General features: G+C 44.0%; 1 protein-coding gene across 4 annotated transcripts in view; it reads right to left on the bottom strand.

The window, feature by feature from the left end:
- The window catches only part of RBM33 (RNA binding motif protein 33), a 667,388-nt gene that overhangs the window by 545,255 nt on the left and 105,277 nt on the right, over positions 1–16,856 (bottom strand). For all 4 annotated transcript variants that reach the window (XR_013601648.1, XR_013601647.1, XM_078663257.1 and 1 more), the window contains exon 2: positions 1,558–1,636. Coding sequence is in view for 2 of the 4 variants with exons in the window: in XM_078663257.1 (XP_078519383.1) it covers positions 1,558–1,636 (79 nt within the window). In the remaining 2 variants the exon portion in view is untranslated. The remainder of the gene's footprint in view (positions 1–1,557; positions 1,637–16,856) is intronic.

Below are 16,856 nucleotides of genomic sequence, written 5' to 3'. Positions count from 1 at the left end.
TTATCAAATATAAAGTAACAGCTGCCTCTCCCCCTGCCTGATCCCTTATCCTCCCTCCTCCCTGTCCCCTACACCCCACCCTCCCCCCAGTTGCTCAGATCATAGAGGTGAGACATTCTGTCCCGGCACTTAAACACTTGATTTCAAGCACCTGTGGGGGCACACTGCTTATGCCAGAATGGCTGACTGCTCCCCCTGCTGTCAGTTTTCCTGGGGCCCTGATTGTTGCCTGACTGCCCAGTAAATGAAAGGCCCTGCAGTGCCCACTTGTGACTAAGGAAGGGCACCCCTCCTGCCTGCTTCCTAGACCGGCAGGCCAATATCGGCTTACTAGCATTTGATATCAACAGCTGGGGTGCGACAACAACACCGTGCTTTCCCGCTGTGGACCTGAGATTACATCTGCTGCACTTGAAAGGCGCTCACAGCCTCCTTGGGATAAAAGTGGTGTGTCTCTGGAGAGCCCACAGGAGGGCGCCGTCCAATGACGCAGACAGTGGAGGAGGCACACCATCTCTCCTGGGGCAATGGTTCTAGCGGTGCCGACACTGTTGAGTATACCCCAATTTATTCAATATGTGTATGAGTGGCCCAGCGCGGAGGCCAGCAGAGGTCTTTTCACGGTGTGGTTGTTGTGTGGAATGCTCAAAGAGATGGGGCAGGGCCCGCTTGCCGGAGTCCCCTCGCAGTCCATTCATGCCTCTTGTGCAGCAATGCAGGTGGTCACATGTACAGCGCTATGCTGCAAGTTCCCATGTTCTCCACCAGGGGCCAGGCTGCCAGCAAAAATAAGGGAGCCTCCGTGTCCGGCACAAGGGAGTCCTCCAGCAGATTACGTCAGTCCTGGTGGGTCAGGAGCACTCCACTGGAGAGATCTTGTGCCTACTGAGCTGGCCAATCACAGCGCGGCGAGCTACGCGCAGGTTCCTGTGACTCAGCGGGTGGGAGTCAGCAACAGTCACCATGGCCTGACCAGGCATCACAGACGGCTAATATGCAGGGTCAGGCCTGCACAGAACTCTGCAGGTAATGCGGTGCAATTACAAGACAGCGTCCCATAGCAGCAGCCAGGCCCCACAGGCAGGAGGATGATCATTTGGTCGACCCAATGGCAGTCTGGCGGGACCGCTCCACTGCTGGCGCTCAGGAGGGGGTAGCCACAGCCCTCACCACGGCCCAGCAGGAAGTCAAAGTCCTTGGTTGTAGCGGCCTCATCTGCTTGCATGGAGGTCCGTCCAGGCCAATGGCGTGATCCCGCCGAGGCAGTCAGGCCCTCAGCCGCAGGGACGCCGAGACACCCTTAAAGCAGCCAGGATCTGCTTTCACCAATGCAGGGAGCCCTGAATTAAATACTTTCTGCTCAATACATCTTTAGCAACAGGTCCAGGAAGTCTATTAGAGTAGTTCTCGAGGATTCATTAACAGACAAACTGAAGCAAACAGCTTCATTGATATATGAACTCTGGCAGATTAAGAAACAAAACTCTAACCCGAAATAAAAAACAATAAAAAACAACGTAAAGTGTCTTGACATTAAAGAAAACAAATCTTAACTACCTGCCCGAGTCGTCATCTGAAGTTTTTCTACGCCGAGACCTTTCTGAACCAGGCTTATCAAACTGATCAAAGTCGTCATCTGCAAAGAAAAATACAATATTTAACAATTCTTACATAAGTATGTATATTAAACTAGCAATCAATCATGCAGAATCTTGCTCTGTTCATGAATTACCAACAATCCAGAACACAAATGTGTTATTTGCATGGTCAGTGAATACTAAGAAAAAACAATGGCTAGGTTTCTGAATATAAAATCAATGCCCTATCATAAACATGTACATTATAGTCAAAGTACCTTGCACCACATATGGCTAGCATGTCTGGCAGCTTCAAACTACCCTTCCATGCAAGTACTATGCCCACTGCTTAAATACTTATACACTGTACTGGCCCTGAAAAACATAAGGCAACTCAGAAGAAAACTGTCCGGACAAAGTCTTCATTAAGTAAAATAATACACATCAAAAAGGTTTAAAAACAAAAAAAGCACAGGAGTAGCCAAAGAGCTCATCTTCATAATTTTGTTGATATTTTTATAAAATGGGTTTTAGTATGTGGTGAGCTCAACATGCAGGTATTCCTCAGCCCCAATTAGTTCTCCATACATATGCCTCCACATCCACGGAGTTCCCAATTAACGAGACACTTTACAACTTGAGAACCAAGCCACAGTACTCTACTTTATATTAAAAGAATCTCCCTTCTCAAATGTTTTTGTGATGTTCCCCTTTGCACCCCTATGTTTTTGTTCTCTTCTAGCTGTCAAGTTACGTTTTTGCCCTAAGTTGAGTTTACCCAAAATATGCACAAGAACATGAAAAGCCTGAAAAGTTCCTGGCTGTGCTGTACCAGTTTCGCCTGTGAGAGAACACTGTGCTACGGCCAGTGCTGTACCTGTTCAATGTCTGCAATGGAAGCTTGCACTTATGCTGCACATACTGAACCTGGTTTCAGTGTGGTAGGGATAGAATAAGTTTCACTGCTCTTGCCCGTGATATCTATGTGAGGAATACTTGCATAGCTTCTGGTCATGTACTTGTGGATAACATATTACTAGAATGATAGCCATACCTACTCTGCAATACAATGTGTCTTGTGAGAGACCCCTGCACTACTGATACATAAGGTATGCCGTATGTGTGCAAAGAGGCTTTGCGCCAGTCGCTGGTTGTTGTATACCTATTAGCTCTGTGCTTGGGTACTAACAATGCTAGCTTGGTTACCCTTGATCTGTCTGTAAGAGGATTGTCATGCCAAATACTGTATCTTTATACAAGTTTGTAGCAAGGCCCCTTAACCATCAGTAAGACACCTTTAGTACTAAAAGACCACTCCAGTGATACACTGGTTTTGTTCTCGCATTATGGTGCCAGTATTATGGTGCATATTTCACTCATATCTTGGCCAGCCTTAGAGGAATATATGATGATACAACGAATTCCGTTGCAACGCATGCCTTTACCACGCATGCGTTACAACGGAATTCGTTTACCACGCATAAACATTTCCTCGACTATTAGCATGGTGACGTCATACGTCGTTAAGAGAAAACGGCATTTTTTCCCCCGATTTCTCTTAAACGACTATGATGCCGACGTGACTTATGGTGAGTTGTTTTATTTGGGGGGGAGACCCCCCCAAGCCCCCCCTTTTTTTTGGTACCTTTACCACATATGCCTTTACTACAAATATCGTAGTAAAGGCATGCGTGGTAAAGGCATTAGTGGTAACCACGCATGCGTTGTACTGCATGCGTGGTTAAAGATTACGTGGAAACGGCTTCGTTGTAAAGGCCGTTTCCCGCCTTAGAGCCTACCTCGGTGAATAGTCAAACTAGAAAGGCTGGCACATACCATAAATAATCAATGAGTACACATCAGCCTTCGTGCAGCAAGGATGACAAACAACTAGTATTGTGGTGACAGAATGGGCTATCAACTGAGTTTTAAAGTCTGTCTATCGTCCATTTCTCATTGCGGTGGTCTATTCCACAGCAACTCAGCAAATGGAGTGGGACAGATGTCTGAATGACTGTGCAGCTGCCCTTTCGGATTGGTGTCAGGGCAAAGGTGTGCGTAAAGTGCCTCTGGCCTATGTGTAATAGAATACAGATAAAGCATGTGCATGAAAAAATATTGGCCTACACATAAAAGATCGCTAGGATGTGTGGAAGAGACAAAAGCTAAATAAATTTTGAGGAGTCCAGAGTCCGTAGTAGGAAGGGCTCACCTATGCGAACCCTAGTGTGGGCAGTAAGCTGAAGTGCTTAATGAAAACAGTGCAAAACAGCAATTGCATTGTGCTAATAAAAACACCTCCTAATCGATTGACCATCAACCTTGAAACCAACTCACTTTTCATCCAAGAAAATCAGAAACATGATGTTTTACTTAATTCAGAGTTAATCTTCACCTATCAAATCAAAGCTTATTTCCTTGCTGTGCCATTTGCCATTGTGCATTTCACCGTGGAGCATGTTCCCTGCCTTCATAACCCAAGATAGAGAAAAGGAGGAACCAAGCATTTCTAACACCAATGGACAACCAGAGGCTATTGTGGCATAGCTACGAAGTTTGTTTTGCCTAAATGTATGTCCCGCAGTGAATTAAAAGAATGATGCAGCTGAGTTAGTGATTGTTTTTGACTCAGGAGTAAGCCAAATTATCTTATTAAGTATCATGCCTATGAAGGGAAATTTGTATTCGTCACTCAGGAGCTTTGTTGGCGTGTGTAGGCCGCTTTACAGAGCGCCTATAATCAACAAATTTTAAATGAAGATATTTTAATTAAAATGTGTCAATAAAATACAACTGCAAAATGATTAAAATATTTGTTTACAAAAACGGCAATGCTAAAACATTTTTGGAATGGTATTTAACCTCTTCATCGTGAGTTTTTACATCGCAGGTAAAATTTCAGTCTTTTACTTTGCAGGCCTTTACTTCGCAAGCAAGTTACTTTTTTTATTGTTTTAAGTAATAAATCTTAACTATATATATATATATATATATTCACTGAAAAAAACATAGGTTTCAGGAGCGTTATAGTTAGCTGGACATTTCACACGTACACAACCATAGAAATTCCGGCGTTATAGTTAGTTCAGCTAACTATAACTCGTGCCCCCGCAATGCACTGCTGATGACGTCACATATTACATCATTCATGACATGGTCAGTGACATCACTGATGACATCACTGCTGACATCATCCAGTGACTGTGTGTTTCTATAAAGTGTAAATATGTTTTATATATATGCCAAGGTGTATTGAATAATGAGTGGGTGTATGAGTGTGTGAATCGATGATTTAGTAGATGTGTGACTGATTGTATAAGTGACTAAGTGTATCTTACTGAATACATGGGTTAGTGAGAAAACTGTAAATGTCTGTATCAGTTTCTTAGTTGGTGTGTAAGCGGCCACATGGGTTGGTGAGTAGCTACATGAGTGTCTATATGGGTTATTGTTTGGTTGTCTGAGTATCTGCATGGGTGCCTGAGTGTGTGTATGGGCAGGTGGGTGAGGGGTGGCTGTGACCGTGCATAGGTATGTGAGTGGCTGATTCACTAGGTGTATGGGTTCAAGAGTGCATCAGTGAAGGACTGTATAGGTGGGTGAGGGTGTGTATAGCTGTGTTGGGGAGTTATTGGATGTCTTAGTTGTACATGTGTGAGTAACTACATATATGAAAGGCATTATATTTGAGTATATCAATGATTATATGTGAGAGTGAGTGACTGTGAGAGTATCTGTATGAATGAGTGTGCTTGTGTCAGTGATTGTATATGAGAGTAAGTATGTGTTAGTATCTGTATAAATAAGTGAGGTGGTGTGTGTATACGGAGTAGGTGAGTAAATAGGATTGTGATTAATTCTTTGCATTACTGACTAGCTGTGTGAGTAACTATGGGTGAGTGGCGGTGTGAGAGTGCCTGTATGGGTGTATGAGTACATATGATAGTGGCTGTATTGATGAGTGACTGCATTTATGAGTGACTTTATAGGTGAGTGAGTGGATGTGTGTGTTGATATAGGAATCAGTGAGTGGGTATGTAGTAATTGGTATTGGTGTGTCTATGGTTTCGAGAATGGTAGTCTGTATTTTAGAGTGGGCGTGTCAAAGGTTATGTTAGGGTGTGAGGAGGTGCATCAGATTATCATGTGGATGATGTCATCAGTGATGTCATTTGAGATGTCATCAGTAATGTCACTGACCATGTCATGAATGATGTAATATGTGACGTCATCAGCAGTGCATTGCAGGGGCGAGAGTTATAGTTAGCTGTACTAACAATAATTCCGGAATTTCTATGGTTTTGTACGTGTGAAATGTCCAGCTAACTATAACGCCCTTGAAACCTACATTTTTTTCAGTGAATTTCCATGGTTTTTTAAATGCTAATTTCTAACTATAACGTCTGTAAAACCTATAGTTTTTTCAGTGAATATATATATATATATATATATATATATATATATATATATATATATATATATATATATATATATATATATATATATATATATATATATTACCTACTGGCAATAGCCAGTAGGTATATATAGTTAGGATTTTTTTCCTATGGGATTTTTGAAAATTCTATGTCGAATAACTTTGGCGTTTGAGGACAGAATTGGCTGAAATTTTCAGGAAAATGGAACATTTTGTTTCTGAGCAGCCCCTGAAAATTTGGGGGGGTTTCGTCAAGGGGGGGCCGAGAAAAAAGGGGGGTCCCAAAACGTGTTTTTCCCATGCAATTTTCCATAGGGCGGTTGGCCTCACTTTTAGCCTGAACGGCTGAATGGATTTACACCAAACTTGGCAAAATTGTAGGGACTGGTAGCCCGATGTGCCTTTGCTATGTCAAGATATAGGCTCCAGTGGTTTTTACGAAAATTAACTTTGAAAAATATATATTGGGCTACATTGGGCTATATATATGTTGGAGCCCAAATGTAGCCCAATGTAGCCCAATGTAGCCCAAAGATGGCCACCAGAGACAAAAAAACAAATGTAGCCCAAATATCAGCCAGATGTAGCCCAACTATAGCCCAATGACAGAATGTCCCAGAGTGTTCTAAAGAACAACTAGAGTGCTAACAGTCCTACTTATTACAAAGGTATGGCACACCTGAAGCCATCTTGATTGGAATAACGTGGTAACTCTTAAAACATTTAATTTAAAAAGGAACAAAATGAGGGGGTTCATTTTGCCATAGAAAGTATGATTAGCGAATATATGACGAAATCCCGCATACCATCAGTCCGCAAAAAAAATCCCGCATGTACTATTAGGCCGCAAATTAAAATAACGAAAACTTTTAGAACGAATATGCCTTTAGCATACACTAAACAACTAAACTACCCTAAACCCTAAAACACTACCCCCAGCATGACCCTACACTACACAAACAGTACAACACTACCCTAAACCCTAAAACACTACCCCCAGCATGACCCTACACTACACAAACACTACAACACTACCCTAAACCCTAAAACACTACCCCCAGCATGACCCTACACTACGCAAACACTGCAACACTACCCAAAACCCTAAAACACTACACCCCAGCATGACCCTACACTACGCAAACACTACAACACTACCCTAAACCCTAAAACACTACCCTCAGCATGACCCTACACTACGCAAACACTACAATACTACCCAAATTCCTAAAACACTACACCCCAGCATGACCCTACACTACGCAAACACTACAACACTACCCTAAACCCTAAAACACTACCCCCAGCATGACCCTACACTACGCAAACACTACAACACTACCCTAAACCCTAAAACACTACCCCCAGCATGACCCTACACTACGCAAACACTACAACACTACCCTAAACCCTAAAACACTACCCCCAGCATGACCCTACACTACGCAAACACTACACTACCCTAAACCCTAAAACACTACCCCCAGCATGACCCTACACTACGCAAACACTACACTACCCTAAACCCTAAAACACTACCCCCAGCATGACCCTACACTACGCAAACACTACAACACTACCCAAAACCCTAAAACACTACCCCCAGCATGACCCTACACTGCGCAAACACTACAACACTACCCAAAACCCTAAAACACTACCCCCCAGCATGACCCTACACTACGCAAACACTACAACACTACCCAAAACCCTAAAACACTACCCCCAGCATGACCCTACACTACGCAAACACTACAACACTACCCAAAACCCTAAAACACTACCCCCAGCATGACCCTACACTACGCAAACACTACAACACTACCCAAAACCCTAAAACACTACACCCCAGCATGACCCTACACTACGCAAACACTACAACACTACCCAAAACCCTAAAACACTACACCCCAGCATGACCCTACACTACGCATACACTACAACACTACCCAAAACCCTAAAACACTACACCCCAGCATGACCCTACACTACGCAAACACTACAACACAGTGGAGAAGTGTGGCTTAGGGGTTAGAGGCAGCAGACCCGGAAGCTGAGATCGGTCCTGGACCAGGGTTCAATTCCCCGCCTCGGCGGGGTCTTGGGCTAAAAATTCCACGGACTCGATAATTCTCGCCCCGGTGCCTCCTCGACTCACGGGTTCACACTCTGCGACTCTGGGCAATAGCTTGCTTAATCTCCACAACGGCCCCTCGCGGCGGGATGCCTGACTTTCACCTTGTGGATACCCTGCTAGCTCACAGGGGAATACCAGGAAGGGTTCCCTAAGCAAGCGCCGGGAAACCCACTGCGGGTAGCTGTGCGCTATATAAGCTCAACTACATTTACATTTACATTTACCCAAAACCCTAAAACACTACCCCCAGCATGACCCTACACTACACAAACACTACAACACAACCCTAAACCCTAAAACACTACCCCCAGCATGACCCTACACTACGCAAACACTACAACACAACCCTAAACCACTACCCCCAGCATGACCCTACACTACGCAAACACTACAACACTACCCTAAACCCTAAAACACTACCCCCAGCATGACCCTACACTACGCAAACACTACAACACTACCCAAAACCCTAAAACACTACACTCCAGCATGACCCTACACTACGCAAACACTACAACACTACCCTAAACCCTAAAACACTACCCTCAGCATGACCCTACACTACGCAAACACTACAATACTACCCAAATTCCTAAAACACTACACCCCAGCATGACCCTACACTACGCAAACACTACAACACTACCCTAAACCCTAAAACACTACCCCCAGCATGACCCTACACTACGCAAACACTACAACACTACCCTAAACCCTAAAACACTACCCCCAGCATGACCCTACACTACGCAAACACTACAACACTACCCTAAACCCTAAAACACTACCCCCAGCATGACCCTACACTACGCAAACACTACAACACTACCCTAAACCCTAAAACACTACCCCCAGCATGACCCTACACTACGCAAACACTACAACACTACCCAAAACCCTAAAACACTACCCCCAGCATGACCCTACACTACGCAAACACTACAACACTACCCAAAACCCTAAAACACTACCCCCAGCATGACCCTACACTACGCAAACACTACAACACTACCCAAAACCCTAAAACACTACCCCCAGCATGACCCTACACTACGCAAACACTACAACACTACCCAAAACCCTAAAACACTACCCCCAGCATGACCCTACACTGCGCAAACACTACAACACTACCCAAAACCCTAAAACACTACACCCCAGCATGACCCTACACTACGCAAACACTACAACACGACCCAAAACCCTAAAACACTACCCCCAGCATGACCCTACACTACGCAAACTACCCTAAACCCTAAAATACTACACCCCAGCATGACCCTACACTACGCAAACACTACAACACTACCCAAAACCCTAAAACACTACGCCCAGCATGACCCTACACTACGCAAACACTACAACACTACCCTAAACCCTAAAACACTAGCCCCAGCATGACCCTACACTACGCAAACACTACAACACAACCCTAAACCCTAAAACACTACCCCCAGCATGACCCTGCACTACGCAAACACTACAACTCTACACTACACTAACAACACTACACTACACAACACTACACTACACTACACAATCACTAACCCACGAAAAAATTAACACAAACCCACTTACCTCTCTCGTCATCGTGGTTTTCACAACGCAAATGCATTTACCATACATGCCTTTAAAACGTAATTCTTTGTAAAGGCATGCGCGATAAATGCACATGCGTTTTGAAAAAATGCGGGATAATGGTATGCGAGGTCAATGAAAGTCTGCGGGATAAAAAATGCGGGGAAAATGGCTGTAAACCATGATTAGCAGCAGACTTCCCTGGTGAGCACTAGCTTTACTACAGTGATCTAATGAGCAACTAGAGTGCTAACATTCAGAATTTATGGCAAATGTGTGACACATCTGAATGCCTTCTTGATAGAACCAAAGTAAACAAGCATTGAAAATGCAATAGATCTCGCCCTCGTTTAAGTTAAAGCCATTCTGTTTGTAATGAGGTGGCTTTTTAGCTTTGCTTTTATTAGTGTTTTTAAAACTTTCATGTAAATAACATGCATATGTATGCATATATGTATATGTATGCATGCATTTATATTTATATAGATATGCAGATTATATATGTTTATATATGTATATTACCTACTGGCGATAGCCAGTGGGTATATATAGTTAGGATTTTTTCTCTATGGGATTTCTGAAAATTCTATGTCTAATAACTTTGGCGTTTGTGGACGGAATTGGCTGAAATTTTCAGGAAAATGGCACATTTTGTTTCTGAGCAGCCCCTGAAAATTTGGGGGGGTTTCGTCAAGGGGGGGCCGAGAAAAAAGGGGGGTCCCAAAACGCGTTTTTCCCATTCATTTTTCCATAGGGCGGTTGGACTCACTTTTAGCTCGAACGGCTGAATAGATTTACATGAAACTTGGCAAAATTGTAGATATGGTTTGCCCGACGTGCCTTTGCTATGTCTCAATATATGTGCTCCAGTGGATTTTGAGAAATTAACGTTTAAAAAAATATATATATCTGTGACAGCGCTCCGGTTAGCGCCCCGGTTCGCGTACCTGACGCGTAACGGAACTTCGCGAAGCGGAGCCGATTGGCTCTCCGGTGTCTGTCAACATTCTAAACAGTCCGGAGCGGCCGCCATCTTGTCTCTCGGTACGATCGAGAGACAAGATGTGGTGAAAAACGAAGGGGGAAATGAAGGAAAGGGGGCAAGGTAGACCACTCCTGACCCCCTAGGATTGATGAGGGGGATATTAAAGTGCCCCGCGGGGCAAAAAAAAAAAAAAAGGCGCGTCCCGGTACGCGAACCGGGCAGCTCACCGGGCAGCTCACCGGGCAGCTAACCGGGCAGCTAACCGGGCAGCTAACCGGGCAGCGTAGCTGTCAACATTGTAAACAGTCCGGAGCGGCCGCCATCTTGTCTCTCGGTAGGTTCGAGAGACAAGATGTGGTGAAAAAAGAAGGGGGAAATGAAGGAAAGGGGGCAAGGTAAACCCCTCCTGACCCCCTAGGATTGATGAGGGGGATATTAAAGTCCCCCGCGATTTTTCGCGGTAGAGGCGCTTCCCGGTACGCGAACCGGGCAGCTAACCGGCAGCGTAACGGGAGTCCGCCATCTTGTGTTTTTGGAGCGTCCGGTTCGCGTACCGGGTAGCGTCCCGGTAAGCGTAACAAGGGGAAAACCAATAGAAACAGTAAAAAAAAAATTAAGGGAATAGATTTCCAGCAAACTTGGCAAAATTGTAGGGACTGTTTGTTTGATGTGCCTTTGCAAGGCCTCAAGATATGTGCACGTGTGGATTTTGTCTAATTAAGGTTAAAAAAAATATATATATCTGTAAGCGTGCTCCGGCACGCTTACGTTACGGGTTTTGTTTGCGCTGCAGAGCCGATATGTCACGGTTATGCGACGCGTCATGAGGCGTCTCACGTGGCTACGTGATACGTCACGTAATAAAGAATATATTTTACAGCTATAGATATTAGCTTTTAAAAAAACAATGAAATTCACTGAAAAAACCATAGGTTATAGACCATATATAGTTAGGAATTTGCATTTACAAAACCTTGAAAATTCACTGAAAAAACCATAGGTTAGAGACCATATATAGTTAGCTGGACATTTTATTGACATAAAACCAATGAAATTCCATATATAGTTAGTTGCACTAACTATATATCGCGCACCCGCAATCCACTGCTGATGATGTCACATATTACATCATTCAAGACATGGTCAGTGACATCACTGATGACATCACTGATGACATCTCAAATGACATCACTGATGACATCACTGATGACATCTCAAATGACATCACTGATGACATCATGACACACCAATACCAGTTACTACATACGCACTCACTGATTCCTACGTCTACACACACATTCACTCATTCACCCATACAATCACTCATACATACAGTCACTCATTATTACAACACTATTATATGCACTCATACACCTATGCAGACACACACACTGCCACTCATCCATGGAGTTACTCACACACCTAGTCAGTCCTGTAAAGAATCAATCACACTTCCATTTCCTCATCTATACAGTTAAACACAGAACACCATACTTCAGTGACATCACTGATGACATCACTGATGACATCTCAAATGACATCACTGATGACATCTCAAATGACATCACTGATGACATCATGACACACCAATACCAGTTACTACATACGCACTCACTGATTCCTACGTCTACACACACATTCACTCATTCACCCATACAATCACTCATACATACAGTCACTCATTATTACAACACTATCATATGCACTCATACACCTAGTCAGTCCTGTGAAGAATCAATCACACTTCGATTTCCTCATCTATACAGTTAAACACAGAACACCATACTTTTCACACATATACTAACACATACTTACTCTCTTATACAATCACTGATACAAGTACACATTGATATGCACAGAGTCACACACCTCCCAGCCAGCCACACACACACTCAGTCTTCCATACATCCACTCATTCTTCAATATGTAAAACATATTTAAACTTTACAAAAACACACAGACACTAGATGATGTCATCAGTGATGTCATTTGAGATATCAGTGATGTCATCAGTGATGTCATTTGAGATGTCATCAGTGATGTCACTGACCATGTCATGAATGATGTAATATGTGACATCATCAGCAGTGGATTGCGGGTGCGCGATATATAGTTAGTGCAACTAACTATATATGGAATTTCATTGGTTTTATGTCAATAAAATGTCCAGCTAACTATATATGGTCTCTAACCTATGTTTTTTTCAGTGAATATATATATATATATATATAGGCTCACAGAGGGAGAGCTACGGGCCGTCGGCTCACAAAGGCACAGCAGCATACTGGCTCACAGAGGGACAGCTGTGGTCTGACTCGCAGAGTCGGACCAACGGGCCTGCTAGCAGAGGCACAGCTACGAGCTAATGGCCTAACTCGCAGAGGTAGAGCTGCGATCCCGCGAGCTGACTCGCAGAGGAACAGCAACAGGTCGACGGACCTGCTAGCAGAGACACAGCTACGAGCTAACGGGTTGGCTCACAAAGGTAGAGCTGTGGGCCCGACGGCTCGCTGGCGCATAGCTGCAAGCCGATGGACTGGTTTCTAAAGGCATAGCCTCAAGCCGCAATTGGTTCTGAGCATGATATAACACAGATACATCATCCTGTATAATAACAACAAAAAAAACAATGCTGTATAATGCCAGTTTTTTACTTTTGAATAATGAAAAATACTGCAGCATATTAAAAGGTATTTCATACATTGTGACTGTGTCACAACGTGTAGTTTGCTGTAAAAACATGCTGTTTCCTCCCTCACAGGGGAGTTTCGATACCTCGATTTGGCCTTGCATTCCGAACTTGAAGGCAGAGTTCGACAAGTTGAGCTGAATAAGAGCCTTATTGTCCCAGAAAGAAGTTTATTTCACCTCTGCCCTTCAGACCTATGTCCTGCAGGTGGCCAACACGACAATAGAAGTTCATAATCTTTTAAACACTGGTCTCTTACAACATTTTGGTGAACTAATTCATTCTATTTTCAATGCTTCGCATACAACAGGGCTGCCGCATTTTGTTTTTACCTTGTGAGATCCGGCCTTGTAACATGTTTTCAAACTATTTTTGGTGTGATCCCTGCTTTCATTCATTCTATTTTCTCAAGTGTTTTTGGCGGGTTGCCATTTCGACTAGCTTTGGATGCCGGACTTTTCCTCTTGATCTGCATGCTCAGAAATGGCTGCTCCACTTGTGCTCGTTCACAACCCAGCCCTTCTACAGCTACTTTGCAACTGCATGCTTCACTATTATGGCGCCTTGCCGCTGGCCACTCTCAGCGTGGCTTACAATTTGTCTTTCCGCTATCCCTGGTATACTTGCATCCAGCCAGTGTTCTCATGCATGTCATGTCCCTTCCAATGGGCGTTGGATCTATGCCTCACGAACACAGCATCGCCTAACCCGGATTTTACTTTACTGATGAACCCTATGGTGAATCATGAGCGTGAATGTTCCGATATTGGTTTCATGGCATATGCTGCTGTACTTGGTGTGCTAGCTCAGTGGGCTGTATGTACAGCTGCAAATGATTTCCGGCAACGGAGTTACATCGAGTACCACGCAAGTTGCCCTGCTATGATGCTGGAAGCACCGATAATGAATGAACACCTTTGCTCCTTCGAATTGCTCAATTGGATGGCGTCTACTTTTTCAAACGAAAATAATGATTTCCTATTGGAAGCTGTTGCAACTTACTTCTCTTACACACTGATGGATTAATTTGGCTGGGCCACATGAGTTTTCTTTTCTCTCTCACCATGGTATTATTAATTTTTTCTGTTTTCAACACTGTTGACATTCTTCACCCACTTTATTTTTCCTATAATGGATATCTGCTCTTCTTGGCTCAGACTTTTTGGACTCTGTGTTCTACTTGCCCACTGTGCGTTGGACCGCCCAAAGGGGAGGGTGTCGTGGGGGTTAGGAGGTGCCAACGAACGTTGCTAAGTTCGCATGAGTTCGTACCTTGCATCACAGCCATTTTAGCCGTTTTTGCCACACAACTCTTAATGCACTGGTTCTCGTAAACACTTCTGTTTTCGCTGCTTCGCATGGGAACTGTCTGCCTTTCACTATTTCTGCTGTGCACTGAGTACTCGTCTGTATGCTGTGTTCAAGAACAGAAAACCACATTGCTGGTTATTCAACTTTGGCCCATCTCACGAACATATAGACATAACATGGAACAGACCTCCACTTCTGAAATTTCGAGTGCTTTTAATATTGCACAGGATGCAAATTACACACACTTGGAGAACAATCTTTACCAACGAAGAGCTGTGCTTGTCCGGAGATGTAAATCCCATCATATAAGACTTGAGGTAAAGGGTTAACTTGTCCAAGCCCAGAGGTCTTCCACTAATATAATAAACATAGCTCGTAGCATCGGGAGGGTGGTAACCTATGTGGCTTGATCCACTGACATTATAATATTCTTTCCCCATTCATACTTTATGCAATTGTAACTATGCTGATTGTATTGTTTACATGCATTTCTTTCCTCCCCTTCACACGTGTACTACATTACAGAGCTCGTTAGTTGAAATAAACATTTTAAACTATACAATGTCTCTGGTTACGCACAATGTGAACAGGTAAGAGTATCTAAGCAAAAGAGTGTCTTGTTCCCACGAAGTTTGAGAGGAGCTGAGTTTCATTGTTCTAGGATATCTAATCATTGGTAGCACCGCTGTAGTACAGAGAACAAATGACATACTATAGCTAGCCGAATAGGGGTTTCTGGTACACCACAACATACCGAGGTCCTGGTTTCCGGTGATGTGGAGAGCGAGCCACGGCCCGGTGATGTGGGGAGAGGGATCATGAAAGGGGTATCTCGCACAGACAGAGCTGCGGTATATTTTCAGCGTTGCCTCGCAGAGGTAGAACTACAGACCCGATCGCTTGTAGAGGGAGAGGTGCGAGTTGACGGACTGAATCAAAAAATGGCTAGGAACGCTTCCTAGTTTCAACCGTTCACAGCGAATCAGCCGCAAGCTCGTGCTTGTAACCCCTCAGCCAATCAGATGTCAGAATTCCCAAATATCGATATCGGTCTAATTTGATATTTCTCAAAAACTACTGAACGGACTTACACCATTTAAACAAAAGTGTGCTTTCTAGACCAAGACCGTTATCCCTGCCAAATTTGACGAAATTCCGTTCAGCTGTCTGACCTGTACCCTTGTCTAAAGTTTCCTATTGAAAATGCATTGAGAAAACACGTTTTGGGACCCCCATTTTTTCACAGCCCCCTTCTTAACCAATCACTCCCAAACTTTCAAGATAAGAGCTGATCAAAAAAGAGAAACTTTTTGGTAAATTACGTAAAGATGCGTCAAATGACGCCAAAGTTATAAGCACATGGAGGGCTCCAGGAGGGAAGCCCCGCAACGCCCCTCCCAACATGAGTGAAGCCCTGTGGCTGTGGGGGCCCCAGCGGGTCCCCGAACCCCAGCGAGCCCCCGCTATTATTTTTTTAAGAAACGCCCCCGGAACCTAGCCCACCCAGAGGCCTCATTAAAATAAAACACGAGAACCCGCGACCCCAGCGTGAATTGCACTGATTATTTTTTAACGCTTTCTTTGGCCCTGGGGGTCCTTCTAGGACCCCCTGAGCAGGCCTAGGGGGTCTGGGTGTTTCTACCCTGCCCCCTTCTCTTGTTTTATATTTTTATTTCTCTGTTTTCTGGTGATTCGCTTCTGCCGAGTCACAAGATGGCTGCCAACACTTCCTGGTTGGCAGCCAATCAGAGTGAAGCTCGTGCTCTGGAGTTAGGCTCCGCCCAGATATCAAAACTTTTATTTTTCTAATTTCTCAGCAACTACTGAACGGATTTACATCATTTAAAAAGAAAAGGTCGCTTTCTGAACCAAGCTCTACCTTTCTGCCAAATTTGGGGTAATTCCGTTCAGCAGTTCAGGCTGTAGCTTGTCGCAAAACTTCCTATGTGAATTAACATGGGGAAAACGTGCTTTCTGACCCCCCTTTTTCCTCAGCCCCCCCTTTACGAATCACCCCCAAACTTTCAGGATAGCAGCCGACCTGGATATGCTTTTTTGGGGGAGAATTTCGCAAAGATTCATCAAATGAAGCCAAAGTTATTAGCAAATCAAAAATGCTTTTCCTATGGAAACTAGGTTGT

Source organism: Lissotriton helveticus, chromosome 10, assembly GCF_964261635.1.
Source record: "Lissotriton helveticus chromosome 10, aLisHel1.1, whole genome shotgun sequence".
NCBI classification, from domain to species: Eukaryota; Metazoa; Chordata; class Amphibia; order Caudata; family Salamandridae; genus Lissotriton; species Lissotriton helveticus.
Note: the sequence above shows the minus strand (reverse complement) of the source record. Positions and strands in the feature narration are given on the sequence as shown.